This window comes from Globicephala melas, chromosome 8 (genome assembly GCF_963455315.2).
Source record: "Globicephala melas chromosome 8, mGloMel1.2, whole genome shotgun sequence".
Lineage (NCBI taxonomy): Eukaryota > Metazoa > Chordata > Mammalia > Artiodactyla > Delphinidae > Globicephala > Globicephala melas.
The window spans coordinates 26,943,003-26,967,150 of NC_083321.1; the positions used below are offsets into that span (position 1 = coordinate 26,943,003).

Consider the following 24,148-nt stretch of genomic DNA (forward strand, 5'->3'; position numbering starts at 1 on the left):
GGTGGGAGAGCCAAGTTCAGGACATTGCTCCACCAGAGACCTCCCAGCTCCATGTAATATCAAAAGGCGAAAATCTCCAAGAGATCTCCATCTCAATGCCAAGACCCAACTCCACTCAACGACCAGCAAGCTACAGTGCTGGACACCCTATGCCAAACAAATAGCAAGACAGGAACACAACCCCACCCATTAGCAGAGAGGCTGCCTAAAATCATAATAAGGTCACAGACACCCCAGAACACACCACCAGATGCGGACCTGCCCACCGGAAAGACAAGATCCAGCCTCATCCACCAGAACACAGGCACTAGTCCCCTCCACCAGGAAGCCTACACAACCCACTGAACCAACCTAAGCCACTGCGGGCAGACACCAAAAACAACAGGAAGTACGAACCTGCAGCCAGCAAAAAGGAGACCCCAAACACAGTAAGGTAAGCAGAATAAAAAGACAGAGAAACACACAGCAGATGAAGGAGCAAGGTAAAAACCCACCAGACCAAACAAATGAAGAGGAAATAGGCAGTCTACCTGAAAAAGAATTCAGAATAATGATAGTAAACGTGATCCAAAATCTCAGAAATAGAATGGAGAAAATACAAGAAATGTTTAACAAGGACCTAGAAGAACTAAAGAGCAAACAAACAATGATGAACTACACAATAAATGAAATTAAATATTCTCTAGAAGGAATCAATAGCAGAATAACTGAGGCACAAGAACAGATAAGTGACCTGGAAGATAAAATAGTGGAAATAACAACTGCAGAGAAGAATAAAGAAAAAAGAATGAAAAGAATTGAGGACAGTCTCAGAGACCTCTGGGACAACATTAAACGAACCAACATTCAAATTACCGGGGTCCCAGAAGAAGAAGAGTAAAAGAAAGGGACTGAGAAAATATTTGAAGAAATTATAGTTGAAAACTTTCCTAATATGGGAAAGAAAATAGTTAATCAAGTCCAGGAATGGCAGAGAGTCCCATACAGGATAAATCCAAGGAGAAACATGCCAAGACACATATTAATCAAATTATCAAAAATTAAGTACAAAGAAAAAATATTAAAAGCAGCAAGGGAAAAACAACAAATAACATACAAGAGAATCCCCATAAAGTTAACAGCCGATCTTTTAGCAGAAACTCTGCAAGCCAGAAGGGAGTGAGAGGACGTATTTAAAGTGAAGAAAGGGAAAAACCTACAACCAAGATTACCCAGCAAGGATCTCATTCACATTCGATGAAGAAATTAAAACCTTTACAGACAAGCAAAAGCTAAGAGAATTCAGCAGCACCAAACCAGCTTTACAACAAATGCTAAGGGAACTTCTCTAGGCAGGAAACATGAGAGAAGGAAAAGACCTACAATAACAAACCCAAAACAATTAAGAAAATGGTAATAGAAACATACATATTGATAGTTACCTTACAAGTAAATGGATTAAATGCTCCAACCAAAAGACATTGACTGGCTGAATCGATACAAAAAGAAGACCCGTATATATGCTGTCTACAAGAGACCCACTTCAGACCTAGGGACACATACAGACTGAAAGTGAGGGGATGGAAAAAGATATTCCATGCAAATGGAAATCAAAAGAAAGCTGGAGTAGCAATACTCATATCAGAGAAAATAGACTTTAAAACAAAGACTGTTACAAGAGACGAAGAAGGATACTACATAATGATCAAGGGATCAATCCAAGAAGAAGATATAACAATTGTAAATATTTATGCACCAAACATAGGAGCACCTCAATACATAAGGCAAATGCTAACAGCCATAAAAGGGGAAATTGACAGTAACACAATCATACTGGGGGATTTAACACCCCACTTTCACCAATGGACAGATCATCCAAATTGAAAATAAATAAGGAAACACAACATTTAAATGATACATTAAATAAGATGGACTTAATTGATATTTATAGGACATTCCATCCAAAAACAACAGAATACACTTTCTTCTCAAGTGCTCATGGAACATTCTCCAGGATAGATCATATCTTGAGTCACAAATGAAGCCTTGGTAAATTTAAGAAAATTGAAGTCATATCAAGTATCTTTTCTGACCACAATGCTATGAGACTAGATATCAATCACAGGAAAGAAAAACTGTCAAAAATACATGGGCTTCCCTGGTGGTGCAGTGGTTGAGAGTCTGCCTGCCAATGCAGGGGATATGGGTTCGTGCCCCGGTCCAGGAAGATCCCACATGCCGCGGAGCGGCTAGGCCTGTGAGCTATGGCCACTGAGTCTGCACGTCCGGAGCCTGTACTCCGCAAAGGGAGAGGCCACAACAGTGAGAGGCCTGTGTACTGCAAAAAAAAAAAAAAAAAGCAAACACATGGAGGCTAAACAATACACTACTAAATAACCAAGAGATCACTGAAGAAATCAAAGAGGAAGTTAAAAAATACCTAGAAACAAATAACAATGAAAACAAGATGACCCAAAACCTATTGGATGCAGCAAAAGCCGTTCTAAGAGGGAAAATTATAGCAATACAGTCCTACCTTAAGAAACAAGAAACATCTCAAATAAACAACCTAACCTTACACCTGAAGCAATTACAGAAAGAACAAAAAAACCCTGAAGTTAGCAGAGGGAAAGAAATCATAAAGATCAGATCAGAAATAAGTGAAAAAGAAATGAAGGAAACAATAGTAAAGATCAATAAAACTAAACGCTAGTTCTTTGAGAAGATAAACAAAATCGATAAACCATTAGCCAGAATCATCAAGAAAAAAAGGGAGAAGACACAAATCAATAGAATTAGAAGTGAAAAAAGAGAAGTAACAACTGACAATGCAGAAATACAAAGGATCAAGAGAGATTACTACAAGCAACTATATGCCAATAAAATGGGCAACCTGGAATAAACAGACAAATTCTTAGAAGAGCACAACCTTCTGAGACTGAACCAGGAAGAAATAGAAAATATAAACAGACCAATCACAAATACTGAAATTGAAACTATGATTAGAAATCTTCCAACAAACAAAAGCCCAGGATCAGATGGCTTCACAGATGAATTCTATCAAACATTTAGAGAAGAGATAACACCTATCCTTCTCAAACTGTTCCAAAATATAGCAGAGAGAGGAACACTCGCAAACTCATTCTACGAGGCCACCATCACCCTGATACCAAAACAAGGCAAAGATTTCACAAAAAAAGAAAACTACAGGCCAATATCACTGATGCACATAGATGCAAAAATCCTCAATAAAATACTAGCAAACAGAATCCAACAGCACATTAAAAGGATCATACACCATGATCAAGTGGGATTTATCCCAGGAATTCAAGGATTCTTCAAGATATGCAAATCAATCAATGTGATATACCATATTAACATATTGAAGAATAAAAACCAAATGGTCATCTCAATAGATGCAGAAAAATCTTTAGACAAAATTCAACACCCATTTATGATTAAAAACCCTCCAGAAAGTAGGCATAGAGGGAACTTAACATAATAAAGGCCATATATGACAAACCCACAGCAAACATCATTCTCAATGGTGAAAAACTGAAACCATTTCCACTAAGATCAGGAACAAGACAAGGTTGCCCACTCTCACGACTATTATTCAACATAGTTTATGATGTTTTAGCCACAGCAATTAGAGAAGAAAAAGAAATAAAAGGAATCCACATCGGCAAAGAAGAAGTAAAGCTGTCACTGTTTGCAGATGATATGATACTATACATAGAGAATCCTAAAGATGCTACCAGAAAGCTACTAGAGCTAATCAATGAATTTGGTAAAGTAGCAGGATACAAAATTAATGCACAGAAATCTCTTGCGTTCCTCTACACTAATGATGAAAGATCTGAAAGTGAAATTAAGGAAACATTCCCATTTACCATTGCAAGAAAAAGAGTAAAATTCCTAAGAATAAACCTACCTAAGGAGACAAAAGACCTGTATACAGAAAATTATAAGACACTGATGAAAGAAATTAAAGATGTTACAAATAGATGGAGAGATATACCATGTTCTTGGATTGGAGGAATCAACCTTGTGAAAATGACTCTACTACCCAAAGCAATCTACAGATTCAATGCAATCCCTATCAAACTACCACTGGCAGTTTTCACAGAATTAGAACAAAAAATTTCACAATTTGTATGGAAACACAAAAGACCCTGAATAGCCAAAGCAATCTTGAGAACGGAAAACGGAGCTGGAGGAATCAGGCTCCCTGACTTCAGACTATACTACAAAGCTACAGTAATCAAGACAGTATGGTAGTGGCACAAAAACAGACATATAGATCAATGGAACAGGATAGAAAGCCCAGAGATAAACCCACGCACATATGGTCACTTTGTTTTTGATAAAGGAGCAAGAATATACAATGGAGAAAAGACAGCCTCTTCAATGTGCTGGAAAAACTGGACAGCTACATGTAAAAGAATGAAATTAGAACACTCCCTAACACCATACACAAAAATAAACTCAAAATGGATTAAAGGCCTAAATGTAGGGCCAGACACTATCAAACTCTTAGAGGAAAACATAGGCAGAACACTCTATGACATAAATCACAGCAAGAACCTTTTTGACCCACCTCCTAGAGAAATGGAAATAAAAACAAAAATAAACAAATGGGACCTAATGTAACTTAAAAGCTTTTGCACAGCAAAGGAAACCATAAATAAGATGAAAAGACAACCCTCAGAATGAATACTTGCAAATGAAGCAACTGACAAAGGATTAATCTCCAAGATTTACAAGCAGCTTATACAGCTCAATATTAAAAAAAACAAACAACCCAATCCAAAAATTGGCAGAAGACCTATATAGCCATTTCTCCAAAGAAGATATACATATTGCTAACAAACACATGAAAGAATCCTCAACATCATTAATCATTAGAGAAATGCAAATCAAAACTACCATGAGATACCATCTCACACCAGTTAGAATGGCCATCATCAAAAAAATCTACAACCAATAAATGCTGGAGAGGGTGTGGAGAAAAGGGAACCCTCTTGTACTGTTGCTGGGAATGTAAATTGATACGGCCACTATGGAGAACAGTATGGAGGTTCCTTAAAAAACTAAAAATAAAAGTGCCATACTACCCAGCAATCCCACTACTGGGCATATACCCTGAGAAAACCAAAATTCAAAAAGAGTCATGTACCAAAATGTTCATTGCAGCTCTTTTTACAATAACCAGCACATGGAAGCAACCTAGATGTCCATTGACAGATGAATGGATAAAGAAGATGTGGCACATATATACAATGGAATATTACTCAGCCATAAAAAGAAACGAAATTGAGTTATTTGTAGTGAGGTTGATGAACCTAGAGTCTGTCATACAGAGTGAAGTAAGTCAGAACGAGAAAAACAAATTCTGTATGCTAACACATATATATGGAATCTAAAAAAAGAAAAAAAGGTCATGAAGTACCTATGGGCAGGTCGGGAATAAAGTCACAGACCTACTTGAGGATATGGGGAGGGGGAAGGGTAAGCTGTGACAAAGTGAGAGTGGCATGGACGTATATACACTACCAAATGTAAAATAGATAGCTAGTGGGAAGCAGCTGCATAGCACCGGGAGATCAGCTCGCTGCTTTGTGACCACCTAGAGGGGTGGGATAGGGAGTGTGGGAGGGAGGGAGATGCCAGAGGGAAGAGATATGGAGATATATGTATATGTATAGCTGATTCACTTTGTTATAAAGCAGAAACTAACACAACATTGTAAAGCAATTATACTCCAGTAAAGATGTTAAAAAATAAATTATCTTTAAAAGAAAAAATTAATAATGTGCAATAGTAATGTTTTATTTAAGTACTTGTGTGATACCTGAGTGCACAAGTTATTTCAACATTGATTGTGTTTGACCAAGGTGGAGGCACTCTCTGTAAGGCTGTTTTAATATGCATACATTTGTGCCTAAATTGCATTGAATTAAAAGTAACTGATATAAAAAATATTTTGAGAGGCAAAAATTAGACTAATCACATGGTATCTGTTAGTGTTTGCCTCAGAATCCCACCATGATGATTTCCGAAATGCTAAGTTACTCAGATGAATGAAACTGAAAATACATGGTGTATTAATTTTGCAGGGCTGCTATAAAAAGCACCGTAAACCGGCTGGCTTAAAACAACAGGAATTTTTTCTCTCACGGTTCTGGAGGCCAGAAGTCTGAAATCAAGGTGTTCCCCAGTGCTGTGTTCCATCCAGATCCTCTATGGGAAGATCCTTCCTTGCCTCTTCCATCTTCTGGTACCCAGACACTCCCTGATTTGTGGCAGCATAACTCCAGTCTCTGCCTCCATCTTCACATGGCCACCTCCCTCCGTGTCTGAGTCTTCACATGGCATTGTCCTCTGTGTGTGTCTGGGTTCAAATTTCTCCGTTCTAATAAGGACACCAATCATATTGGATTAGAGCTCATCCTAATGACCTAATATTAATTTGATTACATCTACAGAGACCTTATTTCCAAATAAGGTCACATTTACAGTACCAAGGGTTAGGACTTCAAGGTACTTTTTGCAAGGGGACATCATTCAACCTGTAACACATAGCATGGTAGTTATCAATTTATTCCGTCACAGCGCCAGATCCACCGTTCATTGCCTGGCTCCTGCCTTGGGCAGCTTCACAGCAGAGTACTGCCAGTGGGCACCTTCTTGTGAATGGTTTCCTTGAGCATATTCCTTGTGAGTGGCTTTTTAGTGAAGTGTTGTCAACTAGGCACCTCCCTGTGGATGGCTTCCCCGGGTGCTCCAAAGGCACATTAACAGTGACTCCTACTGGTGCACTCCCTCGGGGACTTCTTCAACATCCAGTGAGCCACAGCTGTGCCCTCAATGTGCTCTGGATCTCAACGTTGGGTCAGGCCTCTTCGTTGGGCAGTCTGTCTCAGGCCTAGGAGTAGTGGGCTCCCTATATCTGCTATTCATGTATTCTTTAGTGTTTTGTTTAATTCTTACTAACCAGTTTGCTGTCACTATAATCCTCTGTTACTAATCATTTATATTAAACTTTCCTGTTCAAAATACTACATGGTTTCTATCTCCTTATTAGACCCTGACTAATAAACATGGTACCTTTATCTCTGTAGTGTTCTAGAAGTTGAGCTGTTATTCCATGGCAACCCTCATCATTTTAACAGTTTCGAGCGTTTTATACAATTTAAGTTTAAAAATTATCATAACAGCATTTCCCTGAGTAGTTAAAATCCCAACCCCATTTACTAACTCGATCAGGACTATACACTTTCAGCTCTGTTCCTAAGCAGACATTTTGACATAGTCCTCAAATGTCAAAGCATTTTAATAATTACCTTTAACTTCATTCTGAGATTCATCCCAGCTTTCTCCTTATCTCATTTCTGACCCCACTACATTATCCACTCAGAGTGAGGTTCTAGGTTGTTGGAGAGGGAGCTTGTACATCTTGGTTAAAAAAAAAAAAAAGTGGAATTTTGAGACTGTATCAAAATATCTCTGCAGCTCCTTGGCCTGTACCTGCACATGAGGACTTCATTCTGAGACATACCTAAATAGAGCTGACTCCTATTGCCCAAGAACATAATTATGTCTTATATAAGTATTGCCCTTCCCACCAACAGACATAGAAGAGCAGGACCAAGGTTTAAGTGTATTTTTTTCTCTCTCAGAATTCAGGTACCTAAACATCCATTTCTACTCTGCTGTCCTTTTTACCTCTCCTTTTCTTGCAACTTATAATTTTCTAATTTTTCACAACACTTCTGTTGTGAGCTAGCAAATAATGTATACTTTTGTGTTTCAAACCCATTATTTTTAAGAGACTTTTGATTCTAAAATTTTTAATGTTCTGTTCACAAACACAATTGCTGATTTTTTAAAGTTACAGTTCTTCTAGATTCAAAGAGCAAAACTATTTATTAATGAAGCATTTCATTCTTTTAGAGGTTTAGAAATTTTGATTAGATCTAAATTTAGTCATCCAAAACTATATCCATCTAGTTAAGGCTAAAATGGAGTATAGTTTGATAATTATATGCTGCTGGATCATAAATGGAGCTCATTCCATTCATTAAAAGAGACAGAATTACTGTGTTAGGATATTAATAACTAATCTTGGCTCCACCACTTATTTGCTGTGTGGCCTTAGGCAAGTCATTTAACCTTTACAAGCTTCACATTATTTGTCTGCAAAATATAGCTATAATACTAGTATTTTAAGTATTAGGCACAGATTCTGGCCTATCGATAGACACTGGCATATCAATTCTGGCTAAGCGATCATTTGTAAGTATTAATGATAATAATAATGAACAAATTTAAATACAATATTGCATTTTGTTATATTGTATTTACTTGGATACTATTTTTCTTTTGTTTTATTTTTAAAGTTAACCATTTCTCTATTCATTTGCAAAAGATTACTTTTTATATACAATTCACCAGTTTCAGCTAAATTAAAGATTTAAATTTAAACATGGAACCATAAAAATATCTAGAAGAAACCATGAATTAAAGCATCTAACCCAGAGTAGTGGTGAGTAGACATCTTTATGTGCATGCAAACAAGGATAGAATCCATAAAGGAAAAGACTAATGGCTTTGAGTTCATAAAAAATTTAAAACCTTCTAAATCTAAAATAGCATTAGCAAAAGTGAATAGGAAAATATGACAAACAGAGAAAAATCTTTGCAATATAAAAGTCAGAGAATGGGATAATACTTTAATATATAATAAGCCTGATATAGCAATAGAAAAGGATAAACACGTCAATAGAAAAATGAGCAAAAGACATGAACAGGAAATACATGACAGAAGAAAAATTTAAAAAGCCAAACCAAATAAAGAAGTTCAGCTTCACTAGGAATTAAATAAATGTAAGCAATGGATAGTATTTTCTCTCTATTAATTATGGGGAGATACAAAACTAGGAATATCCAATGCTGATGAAGATGTGAGAAAACAAACATACTCATTCCTTTCTTTGTATTTGTTTTTTGGGTTTTTTTGTATTTTATTGGTATTAGTTATCTACTTCTGTGTAACAAATTACCTCCAAACATAGTAACTTAAAACAACAAACATTTATTATCTCACAGTTTCTGTGGTGAGTCTGGGAGTGGTTTAGTTGGGTAGTTCTAACTCAGAGTCTCTCATGAGGCTGCAGTCAAGGTGTCAGTGGAGGCTACAGTTATCTGAGGTTTGACTAGGCTGGAAAATCTGCTTCTCAGCACACTTATGTTGTCCAGAGGCTTCAGTTCCTTGGCACATGGCTTCTCTGTAGTGCTGTTTACAACATCAGCTAGTGATCCAAGAGAGCAAGAGAGGAAGAGAACGAAATGGAAGCTGTACTTTTTCTCATAACCTAATGTCAGAAGTAACCTAATACCACTTCTGCCATCTTCTTTGGTCTCATAGGCCTATCCTCGTATAATGTGGGAAGGGGGCAAGGAGGCAAGGAACAGTGAGGGCAATCTAGGAGACTGGTACAATATTTCTAAAGGTCAGTTTGGCAATATTTATCAAAATCCGTAAAAAAATACTTATTTCTTTTGACTCAGAAATTCCACTTACAGCAACTTAACCCAAGGAATCAATCAGTGGTGTATACTGTAGTGTATCTTTCAGGATGTTCATTAGAGCATTGTTTATAATAGTGAAAATTGAAAACAGGTTAAGTAACCAACAATGAGACTGTATAAATATATTATGGTATGTCTTTATTATGGATAATATATTGGCATTACAAATAGTGGAGAATAATTTATGATAGAGGAAAATGGTAATGTGATTTGAGAAAAATCAGGTAAGAAAACAATATTATTTATTTATTTATATTGTATCAAATATGAGTGTGTGTGTGTGGAAAACAAAACTGGAAGTTTATACATAGGACAGGTGGTAGGAGAATGGATAATTATTTTCTTTGAGTTTTTCTATATTTTCTGTTTTCCATAAAAAGCATTTATAATGAGGAAAAAAAAAAGGAAACACTTTAAAAAGCTATGCCTGATCATGTGCTGACCAAGAGGAGATAGCGTTTAAAACATTCCAGGTGTAAAGAAGATGTGGTACATATATACAATGGAATATTACTCAGCCATATAAAAGAATGAAAATAATGCAGCAACATGGATGGACCTAGAGAGTACCATACTAAGTGAAGTAAGTCAGACAGAGAAAGGCAAATATCATATGATGCTGCTTATATGTGGAATCTAAAAAAGGTACAAATGAACTTATTTACAAAACAGAAATAGAGGCACAGATGTAGAGAACAAACTTATGGTTACCAGGGAAGGGAGGGGATGGATAAATTGGGAGATTGGGATTGACATATACACACTACTCTATATAAAATAGATAATAAGGGCCTACTGCATAGCACAGGGAACTCTACTCAATACTCTGTAATGACCTATAAGGAAAAAGAATCTAAATAAGAGTGGATATATGTATACGTATAACTGATTCATTTTGCTGTACAGCAGAAACTAACACAACATTATAAATCAACTATACTCCAATAAAAATTAAAAAATAAATAAATAAAGCATTCCAGGTGACAGTCTGCTGACCTACCGCTATATTTCCAATGAGGACATAAATATTCCTGTGGAGCCCCAAGTTAGGTCAAATTTGTGGCCGGCCTTATGTACATGGAGGGAATATCTTGGGAGTGATAAAGATGATTCCCCAGCCCTATTACCTTGAAAAAAATCTCATAAATGAATGGGATCCTTTTTAGCAGCTAGAGACTTGCCATTGTATCCTGAGGCTGAATTTTGGTCGGTGTGAAATTCTGAGCCAGTTCTTATGCAGTCTTCAATAGGACACTTCTCCCTCAAGGAAGTGGAACTTACATTCCTAAAGCCGATAAATAGCACAGCTAGAATTTGAAACAAGCGTAGGACTGCAGGATGTTAATCAATATGTACTGGGGGTACTATTTAAAGTTTTTGAAGTGGGAATGATGTAATCAAAGGTGTATTTTATTACAATTTATCTTGAGGTGGTAAAAAGTGGATTAGAATGAGAAGAATGCAATGAAGCCCAAAGGTCTGATGGACTTGGAAAATAATGAGGGTTAATACATTAAAGGTCAAGTTAGGGTGATGTGCAGATGCACTAGAAGGGAGGAAAAGTCAAAAGATTAGGCTGTTGACTTCCTAGAAGACAAGATTAGAATTCCAGCTTTTGGAGGAGGGAGTTGTTTATACTGGTGGTCTGATGATTGAACTAGGAGGTGCCTAGTTAGAGAGCAAGATAACTTGGTCTTGGAGTAGAGAATAATAAAGAACCATGGTATCAAAATGTTTGAATAGCCATCACCTAGGGTTTAGAATGATTCCAAAGGGAAAATGCTAGAACAACTCATAAATGTCTCCAAATGCATCATGTTACTTGTGTATGTCTGCCACCTTTGCTAGACTGTCAACTCTAGGAAGCAAAGCCCATGAGTGTTTTTTTTTTTTTCTTTTTTGGCCTCTTCTTTTGCTATGTCTGTCAGAATGTTAGACACATCATGGCTCTACCTTTTGGGCCCTTCTTTATCCATCTCATTGGATATATATTAAATTTCCCCATGTTCTAGGTACACATTCTTTCCAGTAAGAGGGTAATACACCTCAAAAATAAACTTATGTAAAATGTCTTTACCTGTATTAGAGGATGTGAAACATGAAAATACCATCACAATATAAGGGGTTGGAATATATTCAATATTATATCCTACTACTCATGTTTCCTCTCATATTGAAAATACTGTGATCTTTGTTGCTGAATTTTGGCTTTGATACTTTACTGTAGAACCAATGTAAAATAATCTATTTCCCTTTACCCATCATATTCACTTCTGCTGAATTATCTTGGATATTTCTAAGACAGTAAGAACTGACACAAGAGAAAATAATATAATGACATAGATGTGACACAGGCTTCAAGGTAAAATAAGAATCCTAATTTTTTTAGATAAAACTTCTTTTTGTGATGTTTTTGGGTTAGCTTAGTGGTTCAAAAATCTTTTTCCAAGATTATCTGACTAGTATATACAGTGAAGACACTATTTTAAATTGGGCCTTTTTAAAAAGTATTTTTTAAATAAAAGAATAAATGCACATATAGAAATTAATATTTGAAAAAATATACTAATTAGAAGTAAGGTCTCTTTCTCTCAAACTTTAATCCTATTTCTCGGAGTTATTCACTAATAGCAGGTTTTTGAGTATATTCTCAGAAATTATGCATATATTTCTATGTATAGTAGGGTTTCTGCTTAAATAATAAAAGTAGTGTATGTTAGTTATGAAAAAACCCTCCAATAATTCAGAACTGAATAAGCAAAAGTACCTCTTTAACCTATTCCTCAAAGATTATCATTAATTGTTTCTGATTAATTATATATATTATATGCAATCATATATATTAAATCTAATTATGTATGTATATGTGTATAATTATATATATGTAAAACTTTGTGACCTATCTTTTCCATTCAATAACATATTGTATCCATCTCTCCATATTGACATCCACATCTACTTTATCTCTTAAAGTTTCCCTGATGATACACACTTAGACAAGTAAGAACCATGCTGCAATGAACAATGTATGTATGTGTATGTTTGTTAAGTCAAAGGGAATGCATATTAAAATTCTGTTAGTCATTTATTGATTAATTCAACAAAAATTTCTATTTACTGTGCTTTTAATTTGTATTTTTTACCTTTCTTCCTGACTTTTTCTGAATCCCCTCCCTCTTTTTTTCCTCTACTTCTTCATAAGGTATACTGTGTATTTCTATTTTTTTATTGAATCTCTTACATTAAAAAATTGCTTTATTGAAATGTAATTAACATACCATACAATTCACCTATTTGAAGTGTGCCATTCAATATTTTTCAGTGTATTCACAGGGTTTTGTATCCATTACCACAACCTAATTTTAGAACATTCATCTTTAGTTACACATTTTCTAACAAAGTTTAAAGTTACGTAGTATCTCTTTTTCTAGAATAATATAAGGACCTTAGTACTCTTTAATTATCCACTGGACACCTCCCCATATATTTTGTTAAAACTTTTCCACACTGTAAAAAAGAAGTTTTAAAAGAAGTTTATATAATACTTGAGGCAGCATATCTAGGATTAACTGGTAAACAAGCTGGAGGGGCAAGTTGCTTTAACCTCCCTGTGTTTGTTTCCTCGTCTTTAAAATGGGAACAATAGCCATACCTGTTTCAAAGGGCTGTTGTAAGGATTAAAATGTAAATATGTTGTTATGTGGGAAATTACTTTGATGCAATGGTAAACTCCAAGTATGCTCCTAGATAGGCTATCCTTGAGTTCATGGAACAGAAAGGTGCACAGACCAAATTAAAATATTCAGATCACAATTTATTAAATCAATTTAAAGCACAAAGTAAAATGTATGGGAAGAGAGATGGGTTAGATTAACATGCTTAAAGTACAATGGGTTGAATGGCCACATTACCTGAATCTCTGCAGTATCGACTTATCCTCTTTCTGTGTTGCATCACCCTTCCCTGCTACTGATGTGGTTACAAGGACCAGAGTTGAAATTTGAGCAAGAGGGTCTAACAGGTGAAATGTGTGTGAAGCAATGATGCACACTTGCTCCAGGACAGAGCTGGTTGCAAGTACACTTGGCCAAAGCTGTGCTCCCCAGGTAGCCTATGGGCAGCTGTGGATTTTATCCAGCAGAGGATCCAAAATGAGAGTAGCAATGGGTGGCCAGTTAAAGATCTCATGATTATTGTGTCTCATGTGCTTAATTTATATGTAGTGTATCATAAATATTTGTTGTTTTGCTTGTTATTTGGTAAGTCATGACTATTTTGTCTTTCTACCCCTTTCTATCTATGTTCATAGACATATGCTCTAATCACTTTCTGTCTGACACTTCTCAAGTTACTAACTTACTTATCTATGCTTAATGCAGCTAATGAATCTCATTCATCCTATTTGTTTTCTTGTCTTCTGTGGCAGAATTGAATATTCCCAAAAAATAGAGCAACTGCACGTTACACGTACATAATGTGTTTACAATAATGTGGAGATAACTCAATAAATGTTAGACATTGTTATCAGTATATAAGATGGCTTGAATATTTAGCAACCTAGTTAAACTTGAGCAGATCAAACAACAAATTAGAAATCTTCATATGAAAGTTATTTGGCTTGATTTTGATCTGAAATTGACAATAAAGTATAAAGCTCATTAGCCAGACCTTTTTCCTATTAATCTAATTTATCTTCCCATCATTCCAGTTGTATAGAATTTTTGCTGTTGCTTATAAGGCTGGTACTACTTACAATTTTTTTTTCCTTTCCTACAGGCTTATCCTCAGTTTGTCCTGACCTACCTAGAGGAGCTAAACGCACATGACGTGACCCAGACAGAGTATCACCTTCACCATGGTGCCTGGACCACAGCTCATCAGGAACATGGCAGCAGCTTGGCAGAAGAGGTCAGTGTAGTGAGCCAGAGGCAAGACAGAAATAGATCTCTATGATATATTTTGAAAAGAGAAAAAATGTTTGGGTTGTTTTCAGGAGGCAAAAACGAATTCACAAATTAGGGTTATTGATATTTAATACATGTTATATAAACATCTATTTTCACATTTATATAAACATTTATATGTATATTTATATAAACATTATTTTATTAAATAGATGGTGACACACTAGCTTTTCTTAGGACTGCCTTCTTTTGTTCTGGCCACATACCAATGGTTTATGTGCTGGATGAAGAAGGCTGAAGGAACCATGAAAAGTGCAATGTTAAATTTTTGGCATATATCGTTTAGATATTTCCACTCAGTGAAAATTAGCTACATTATTCCTATATTTCATTTATTAGGTTCTGCAAAAAAGTGCCAGTATCCCTGGTCTGAAGCAGCTGCCAGAGCCTTCAGAGACCCACTTAATGCCAGAAGGTTCTCTTGGGGAGACAGGGGAGCTGACAGTGGCTCTGGTGAAGAAACTGGAAGAGAAACATCCTAAGGCTTCTGCTCAGAGGTAGGGCACTGACAGAATGCAGCTTTATTGCTCAGTGACATTCGATGTTTTCCTTCAGTTTCACATAAGATTGATTTCTTGAAGATTATTGAAATATCTCAAAAGCCTTTGGCTTTCAAGCACAGTAGTTTTCGGGTCACATTTGATGAAGAGAGGTGACATTTATGTGTATTTCATTGAAGATTGATGTACAGTTTTGTTTATAAGTATACTTAGGAAGGGTTGCTATCTTGGGATCTCACTAAAATATTCTGGAATAACATAATTAGGGTAAGGTAGTACTGAGCATATATCTAATTGGAGAATACCAAAAGGTCTTAAAGAAGGGCACACTCATAGACAATCCTTTCTATGTTCCACGAGGAGAATATTATGTTTAGACCTGGGGATACATGCACAGTAGATGGTCTTAAGTAGTGATAATTTAACAAATTGGCATAGTTACATTACTGGAATAAAACTAACATCAATGATTTTGCTAACCAACTGAAGATCATCCTTGGTTGGAAAATGAAAATTATTTCTCTGATCCTCTTTATTTAACTGGAAAACTAAAGTTTATTCTTACTATTATTTTGTTGGGCTTGGTGTTGTAAATTACAAAGTGACTTTATAAACTGTAATTTTAATATACAATTGTTTGAAATTAACTATTGATTGAAATACTCTTAAAGGAGTAATACAGTTCTTATCATACTCAGTAAAGTTCAAGATAATTCCTAAGTTTAAATATTCTAATGGTACATAAAAATGTCAATTGCATGAAAAAAGAGAAAAAAGGCTCTAAATTTCTTTTTTTTTAAGTTTTTTTATCTTTATTGAGATATAGTTGACATATAACATTGTGTAAGTTTAAAGTGTGCAATATAACTTTTTATTTCAACTAAAAGCTATCTTATATTCTTAAGTTACATATTCCTCCTTCAGATTTTGATAGGAGGGGAATATTTTTTTCCTAATAACAAAAGTGACTCTTCAATTTATTTTCTCTCTAAATTATTTATCCCTTAAATCCTTCGATTTTGTTGTTTTGAGTAAGATAGGGCAGAAACAAAATAACAAATTTAGTATCTTACTGTATTATAGTATGGGGGTGTCCTGGAACTGTATGAAAACCAGAGTTCCAGGTCTTCCACCCCTGATACTTGTTTTTCAGTCGTACATAAGGTTCTCAACTCTCTGATGCTCCACAACACAATCACAAGGCCGCAGCTATGCAGCCAGGCCAGGTCACTAGAATATAAGTCCCTTGGGAGCAGTCTTTGAAGTTTTCATGTAAAACACTGGGGTAGCTGAGGAACTCAAATACGGTTTCATGAGGTCGTTGTTGACCTCTCTCTCTAGGCTCACTCGGCAGCCACTTGTACTCTGTCCTTCTTGAGAGAATGCTGGGGGCTTGTCATTCTCCAGGGTTCTGTTCTAGGAGGCACAGTTTCCTCCTGCTCTCAAATTTCTGAAATCTCTATGGGGCTTTTGTGTTTGTCGCATGCTGGCGCTGGTGGGTCACTGTGCCGGAACCCCAGTGATAATCCATCTAGTTCCCTGTGACTTCCCCAGACTGGAATTTTTTTCATTTTTATTTTTATTTGTTTATCTATTTTTTTGAGGGTTGAGGGCTTTGGGTAGTTTAGAGATATTTCTAATGTATTCTGTTGTTATCTTCCCTGAAGCAATGTAGTCTGATGATGGAACTTTGGAGAAAAGAATGTAGTATTAGGAAATGTGAGGCAAAAAAAATCCCAGAACAAACAAAGCTGTTAATATCAGTTAACATACCACAATACTGTTTGAGTTGTTAGAATTAAATGTCTTTAAATTTCAGGAATGTAGTAAGCACTCAATAGGTAGAGTTGTGAAAATGTTCTGAAAACTAGTAGGGGTAGAAAAGAGTTTTTAATGGGGGTTGTGTTGATTTGTGATTTTTAGTCAATGGAAATTGACTGGTAAATATAGTTTGGATTTTATTTAATAAGAAATTTCCCAGGGCACTTTTGTTAGTGCGGTTTCCTCAGGGTTTGTGTCTCAGGCTACAGCAACTTTTCCAGCCTTCTTTTTTTCTCTTAAAGCCACAGGGATTTATCTGCATTCTCTCCACCCACACAGTTTACCACAACAGGTGTAATTTCAGTTTCTCTCCTCTTTCTGTTCCTTAACAAAGTTATTTTGAGTAAAGAGTTAGTACTTAGAGCAATTACTTTCCTCCCATTTTGGAAGGAGTTGTTGGACAAAATTAGAACATGGTACTGAACTTGACATATTGACTACTTTGAACCTTAGGTCGTCTTGTTAGGTTTGCATGCTTTCCAAATATAAGAGAATCAGTGCATAATATTATCACAGCTTTAAAAGAAGGCTTCACATTGTCTTGCTTTTATTAATGATAATTTTATGAAATGAAGAATAAAATCACTGCAAGAAATAAAGAAATAATGTGAAATGATATGAGTTGTGAAAATTGGAAAAACAAATAGAATTTTAGATTACCAGGGAAAACATTAATGAACATATAGTCTGAAAAAATATATATAATTGAATAAAAAGATACGAAGATATAAATGTAGGTACTTCTTTAGAAGTAGCCAAGGAAGGAGAGAATCAGAAGTAGACAAATTTGCGGAAAGACACAGATAGGTAGCTACTGGCAGGTAACAAGTGAAAAGGAAAGATAACATTTGATTATTAATAACATATACTGACTTTGCTTAAGTGCTTTATGTGCATTATTTTCCAGTAACCTGTGAGAAACTGGGTCCACTTGCCTGCATGCAGTAAAGCCAATATACTGACACTGGGTTGTGAAGGAAAATGCAGTATTTATTGCAGGGCACCAAGCAAGGAGTCCGGGCAGCTAGTGCTCAAAACACCCAATAGGTTTCAGGAAAACATTTTTAAAGGCCAGGTGAGGGAGGGGAGTTGCAGGGTATGTGATCAGCTTGTGCACAATTCTCTGATTGGTTGATGGTGAGGTAACAGGGCTGTGTCATATTATCAATCCTCAGGCTTCAGTAGGTCTGTGAGCTACATGCTCATGGTCATCAGGAAGTTAATTTCTTCCATTTGGTGGGGGTTTTAGCATCTGCAAAACAAAAGACAACTCAGGAAATGTGCATCAGATACTATTATCTAGGTACTTCAGAGAAGAACTGAAGCAAGAGGATGTGGGGGGAGGGGTCTGTCACAGGAAGGCCCCGTAGTGTCCTGCTCCCGTTACAGTATGTAAAACAGAGGTATTAATCTCTGTATTACTGATAAGGAAATTTAGGCACAGAGAGGTTAAGTTACTTGGCTAAGGCCTTCCAGCTAGTTATTTAAGGCAGGCCTATCTGCACCTTAAGTGTTATTCTTCGCCTCTATATTGTTCTGCCTTGACCATTCATGTTCTTTTCTTAATGATTATTCCGGATCTTTAGCCTTTCAAATTGGGCCTATTATTTTGACTGGATATCTTAGAAAGGAACCTTTAAATAAGGTGGAACAGTTTAGAAAGGGAATGATAAAATATAAATCAATACATGCAGCTTTCAGTGATGACTAAATAAGAGGTTGCAAATATTAAGGGAGACTGTGAACCCCTGATTTCTTAGTGAATTCAGTAGTCTAGATTTACTGATTTAGAGGCTTGCACTTGACTAGATTTGAGGTTTTTAAAATCCTCTTTCTAATAATATGAATATAAGTTGTCATGATTAACCAAGGTATTTCACACCTTGAATGGTGGTTCAGTTCAGCTTTGTATATACTAAATTTGGTGACAGGTAATAGCTGTCATTTGTTGAATACTTACCATATGCCAACTGCTATTCTAAGTACTTACTTATTCTTGTAATGATGTGATAGGTCGATTTACTTATTGTCGTGATAACCTGATGGTGGAGATGGTCTTATATATAATCCATAAAGGTGTAGCCACTGAGGCTCAGAGTGGTTTCAAGATGTGTCCAGTCATACAGCTAGTTAGTAGGGGAGATGGGATTTGAACCCATATCCACTTGCATCTATAGACAATGCTTTTAACCACTGTTTTAGTCCTCGTTCCTAGTAGTTTTTATTGTATTAATTTCATAACAGAATGTCATCATATTGAGTAGCCATATTAAGTCATTACTAAAATTTTATGTGTATTACATCATAAAAGATTTGACTAAACTATTGCCAATTTGATTGTTGTATTACTTTGAATTATATCCTTAAAAAAAACCTACAGCAATCATCACAAACGAGGTCATCTACAGAATCATTTCATTTAATATATTTAAAACACTTGTAGAAAGCATCTAATTGTTTTTCTTTTTTTTTTCTTTTTTTTTTAATGTGGAGAAATTCTTTTTTCCATTGAAGAGAAAGGAAAATCTTTTACTGTGTTAGGTCTTTCATGTAGGATCCTTAGTACATGATAGGTTATATTTTTTGTTTGCGTAAAATGTTTTTGCTTCCTCTATCAGTGAGATGAAGAAATGTGGTTCTCTTCTTACTTGGATAAAGTGAGTTGTGTGTACATTTAAATCTAAGTTTGGTCCGAAATAAAATAAATGCCATATTCTGGCATCTTTAAGTGTCTGGAATGTGTTTGTTTACATTAGTTTATCCGATGGAGCGCTTTACCCTTATTTAAATTGAATAGGGGGTGGGGAAGGACTGGGACAGCCAACAAAGCACAATGACCCAGCTTGTCACCCAGTGACCTGTGAGAAGGAAATAATGAACTGTGAGTAGCTGTCATCTTAACTGTTTCTGACAGTTTGCCTTTGGGCACATCTGTGTTAGTTGCATTGGAAAGGCCTTTGTTCTTTTCCCACTAGTGACTTTGTCCAGCACTGAGGGGTTTGCTAGCTACTGTACTCCTAACCAGCCCCTTCCTTCCCAGGGAAGTAAGCAGCTGCCACGGATCATATTGACATTTCTCTTCATGACTCAACTTGGCATGTACTTCACTCTTTCCAAAGAGAACATATATTTAAAAGTTCTTTGATTTTTTTCATTAAAAATGTACTTTAATGTCTCATGAGTTTTGATACTAATAAAAAAGCAAGTAATAAAATATGTTTAGTGTTTTTGTAGCTTTATATAGAAAAAGATAAAGAAAGATAGATAACTAACCAGATGGGCAGGTCACCTGAAGGAAACATATCAAAACATTAACAGTTGTTATTGAGTTTAAAATTTTTATTTATAGTTTATTTAAAAAATTTTAATAATTGAATATTATGTTTGCAATAGGACAAAAATCAACATATGTTATGAAAAGCATTTTTAATATAGATGCTTTATAGGAATACTTAGACTAAAATAGGTAAGAATATGCCATATTTGGTGCACATATTCCACTGCTACTTTTAAGATGTTTCTAATAATTTAAACTTTAAAATATTGTAATATTTACATTTTAAAGTTAATCTAGTGCATAAAATTATTATAATCATTAGGAAAAGTAATTTGGTAAGAAACAGGTGTTTCTGTCCCAGGGTTTCCTAAAGTATCACTACTATCTCAATCATAACGAAAGCAGAACATTCTGAATAATGTTTATTATACCCTAAGAGAATTGTTTAAATTAAAATCAAAGTTTCATCTATAAAATGTAATTCCTGAATCAGTTTTAAAGCCTATTTACGTTTTTACAACTGCTATAAAATCCATCCTTCTACTATAATTAAGTCTGGCTGCAATCGGCATGGAATAAACCCTGAGCATTTGGTACTCACTTTATTATATTTACCCTTCCAATAGAATATAAATCCAAACTATACTGCATTGGTCAATTTTTTTAAGGCTTTTTTTCCCCTTGATAGAATAGAAGAAATAAAGCTTGAAAGAAGTGACATGATTTTTACCACATTCAGGGTTTTTCCCTCTTAGTGACAGGTTTGAGATGCGCTAGCTAACAGAACTAGTCTTCTGCTTTTCAGAGAAAGGTAAATTAATAGTAATGAGAAATTCTTTAAGCAGACAAATAATGATCATGTCTATATAATTATAATTTGTAAAAAATATTAAAAATTGAAAGTCATATTCTGATTTTCTTGAGTAGTCAATAGCGTACGATTTATTACTCTATTAAATCATTTGTGTAGTTTTGCATATAGTTGATGGTAATCTGTAACCATCTTATTTGATTAGAACATTCTTCTAATGTTGTTTATCACATATCAACACAATTTTTGTAGAGACAGTGAATGCACGAATCAGTTTTGATAATAGCAAACTCTGTCTTTTTAAGCAAAGGGGACTGTTTAAATTGCCACACTCAAATTCTTGTTTCTAGAACTCTTACCAATAAAGGCAAATGTAAATATAGTAATTGCCTTTGATAGTCACTAAATCCAATTAAGCTTCCCAGGAATAAAATCTCATATTAGGTTATATTACTGTTCCTCACTGTTGAAATGCTCAGCTTTAAGCATTAGCCTTTAGCTCTTTTATACTATATACAAGAGTATGGTGTTGCATTTAAGAACATGAAATTATTGTGTGTTCCAGAGATGCAGAGGTATGCTTATACTACTTTTTTTTTAATTAGAAAAGTTAATAGCCTGATTTTGGCTGATATTGTTACCTGTTTGCATTTTGGTATATTTAAAAATTAATTCCCACATGTTCTCTGTGAATTAAAGTGAACAAATAATCTAACTGCACCTGCTTTTTTTGAAGCAAAGTCAAAATCAAGCATTCCAAAGGATTAGATTTATATCCATACATGTGTATTAATTCAGAAATTATCAAAGGCTTTCAAATAAGCATTTTATGATAAATTTTTGTTCTCACTGCCATGAGGTACCCAAACCTTCAATTATGCTGCTTAATTTCCATTTAAAAAAATGTTCTACTTATCTTCCTGTTTTATTCAATATTGTCTATAAAGCTATTCAAGGTATGAATAGGAAACTCTGCTCCTACATTCTTCAAACTCATAGCCCTCAAGCTAGAATGTCTGTCTAGTATTATCATAGTGAAACTAGTAGGTAACAAAGTTCTAAATTTGAGTAATGTGGATGGTCAAGGAGGAGACGGGTGGTGGAGGTATTATTAGCTTATAGTATATGGAATTGGATGAGAACAGAGTTCAAGCAGTCAAAGTAACCCATAGGTTAGCTTCCTAACTTGTCTGTTTCCTTCTACCCTTGTCCCCCTACAATCCATTCTCCACGTAATGGCAGAGGGACACCTTCATATTAATAAGTCATATCATGGGAGTCCTCAGCTCCAAATACGCCAATGGCTTTTTATTTCCTTTAGAGTGAGAGCGAAGTCTTTACTATATGCTACATGGTCCTACTTTACAAGGCCCATGGCATCTCCCTGAACACCATTCTCCCCTCCCTTCCTCTGCTCCAGCCAGCCTGGCTTCTTTCAGACTTGCCAAGCATGGTTACACTCTGTCACTCTCTCTCCCTGCTTTATTTTTCTTCAAGGCATTTTTACTGCCTGCCCTATACATATTTATTTACTGTCTGTGTTGTCCCATTAGAATGTAAACTCCATTTCAGCAGGAACTGTTTCTTATTCACATCTGTACCTCCAGAGCCAGAACATATCTTGTACATAGTAGATAATCAATAAAAGGTTGTTGAATGGATGACTGAATGGACGCATGAATGAAGTAGTGTGATTAATGGAAATAAGAAAATAGAGAGAGAGCTAGTCTGAGCATTCATATTTACATTTTAAGACCCTCACTGTCTGCTGGATGACCATAGCCCTAGGACCTACACATGTGTCAGTCCAAAACTGAGCCTATTACAACGGTTTTTCTAACTGATTTCTACATCACTCTTTATTTTCATCCTTTATTAATGTACAGATACTTATTGAGCATTTTCTATATTCTAAGCACTATCCTAGGCACAGGGCATACAATACTGAAAATACAGGCACACTTTCTCACCTCACAGAACTTCCCCTACAGAGTCTAACAGAGAACAGAGATATTAAACAAATCACTGCAATAAAGGGAGGGTGATGAGTATATTATAGGGAGAAAGTAGTTCAGCCTGAACACTCCTCCCTGGTGATATGCTTTTGAAGTATGACTGAACATCTCACTCACAGACTCACAATTCTTCAACCTTTACCAGTTCCCTACTAAGTTAAGTCTCCTACAGAGCATCAACTGTCAGATGCACCGCACTGTTTTCTTGTCTCAGAACCTCCCTTGTACTTATCCAGGCCCAGGGTGACTGTACTTGGCTCATGCTGGTTTGCTTGACCAAAATGCCCTTATCTCTTTTTTCTTACCTAAAATCCTACCCTCTGCAAGGCCTATTTTCACTGATGGTTTTCAGCCTTTCTTCTTTTCTGATATATACTTTTAAGGATATAAATTTACCTCTAAGCATGGCTTTAGCTTCATTCCACCAATCTTAATGTTATATTTTTGTTATCTTTTCCATTTTGTTATAATTTTTGATCCATGAATTTTGGAAGTATATTTCTTAATGTCCAAATATATGAAACATTTCTGGTTGGTATGTGTATTATTGACGTCTAGATTAATTTCACTGTGGTTGAAGAAGATTTTTGGTATGATTTCAGCTCTGACATTTGTTGAGATTTGCTTTATGGCCTACCCAATATTTGGACAGTTTTTATAAGTGATCCATATGTATTTACAAAGAATATGTATTCTTCAATTTGGGGGCACAGTGTTCTATCTATTAGGTCAAGTTTGATAAATGCGTTTTCAATTCAAAATATCAGTATTCTTTCAATACTGATATTTTAGAGAAATATGGTTAAAGTCTCCTCCTATAATTGTGGATTTGTCTATTGCTCTTTCTATTAGTTTTATGAATTTTCATTTTCTATAATTTGAGGCTATTTATTAGGTGCATGCAATTCTAGAATTGTTACATCTTTTTGATGAATTAAACCTTATTTTATTATGGAATGTTCCTCTTTATCCCTAGTAATTCCTCCTTTTTCTTAACTTAAAGTTTATTTCGGTTTTGTCTCAAATTAAATATAATGACCACAGTTTTTTGGTCAGTGTTTGCTTGATATATTATTGTATTCTTTAATTTTCAAATGTTATCTTTATATTGAAAGCATATAGGTTTTTTATTGCAGTATAACAATCTATGTCTTTTAATTGAAGTATTTAGTCCATTTACCTATAAC

General features: G+C 35.3%; 1 protein-coding gene across 2 annotated transcripts in view; it reads left to right on the plus strand.

Annotated features, from left to right (window-relative positions):
* The window catches only part of DCDC1 (doublecortin domain containing 1), a 470,602-nt gene that overhangs the window by 295,571 nt on the left and 150,883 nt on the right, over positions 1-24,148 (plus strand). For both annotated transcript variants that reach the window (XM_060303388.1, XM_060303390.1), the window contains 2 exons: positions 14,350-14,481; positions 14,877-15,034. In XM_060303388.1, the coding sequence (XP_060159371.1) occupies positions 14,350-14,481; positions 14,877-15,034 (290 nt within the window). The remainder of the gene's footprint in view (positions 1-14,349; positions 14,482-14,876; positions 15,035-24,148) is intronic.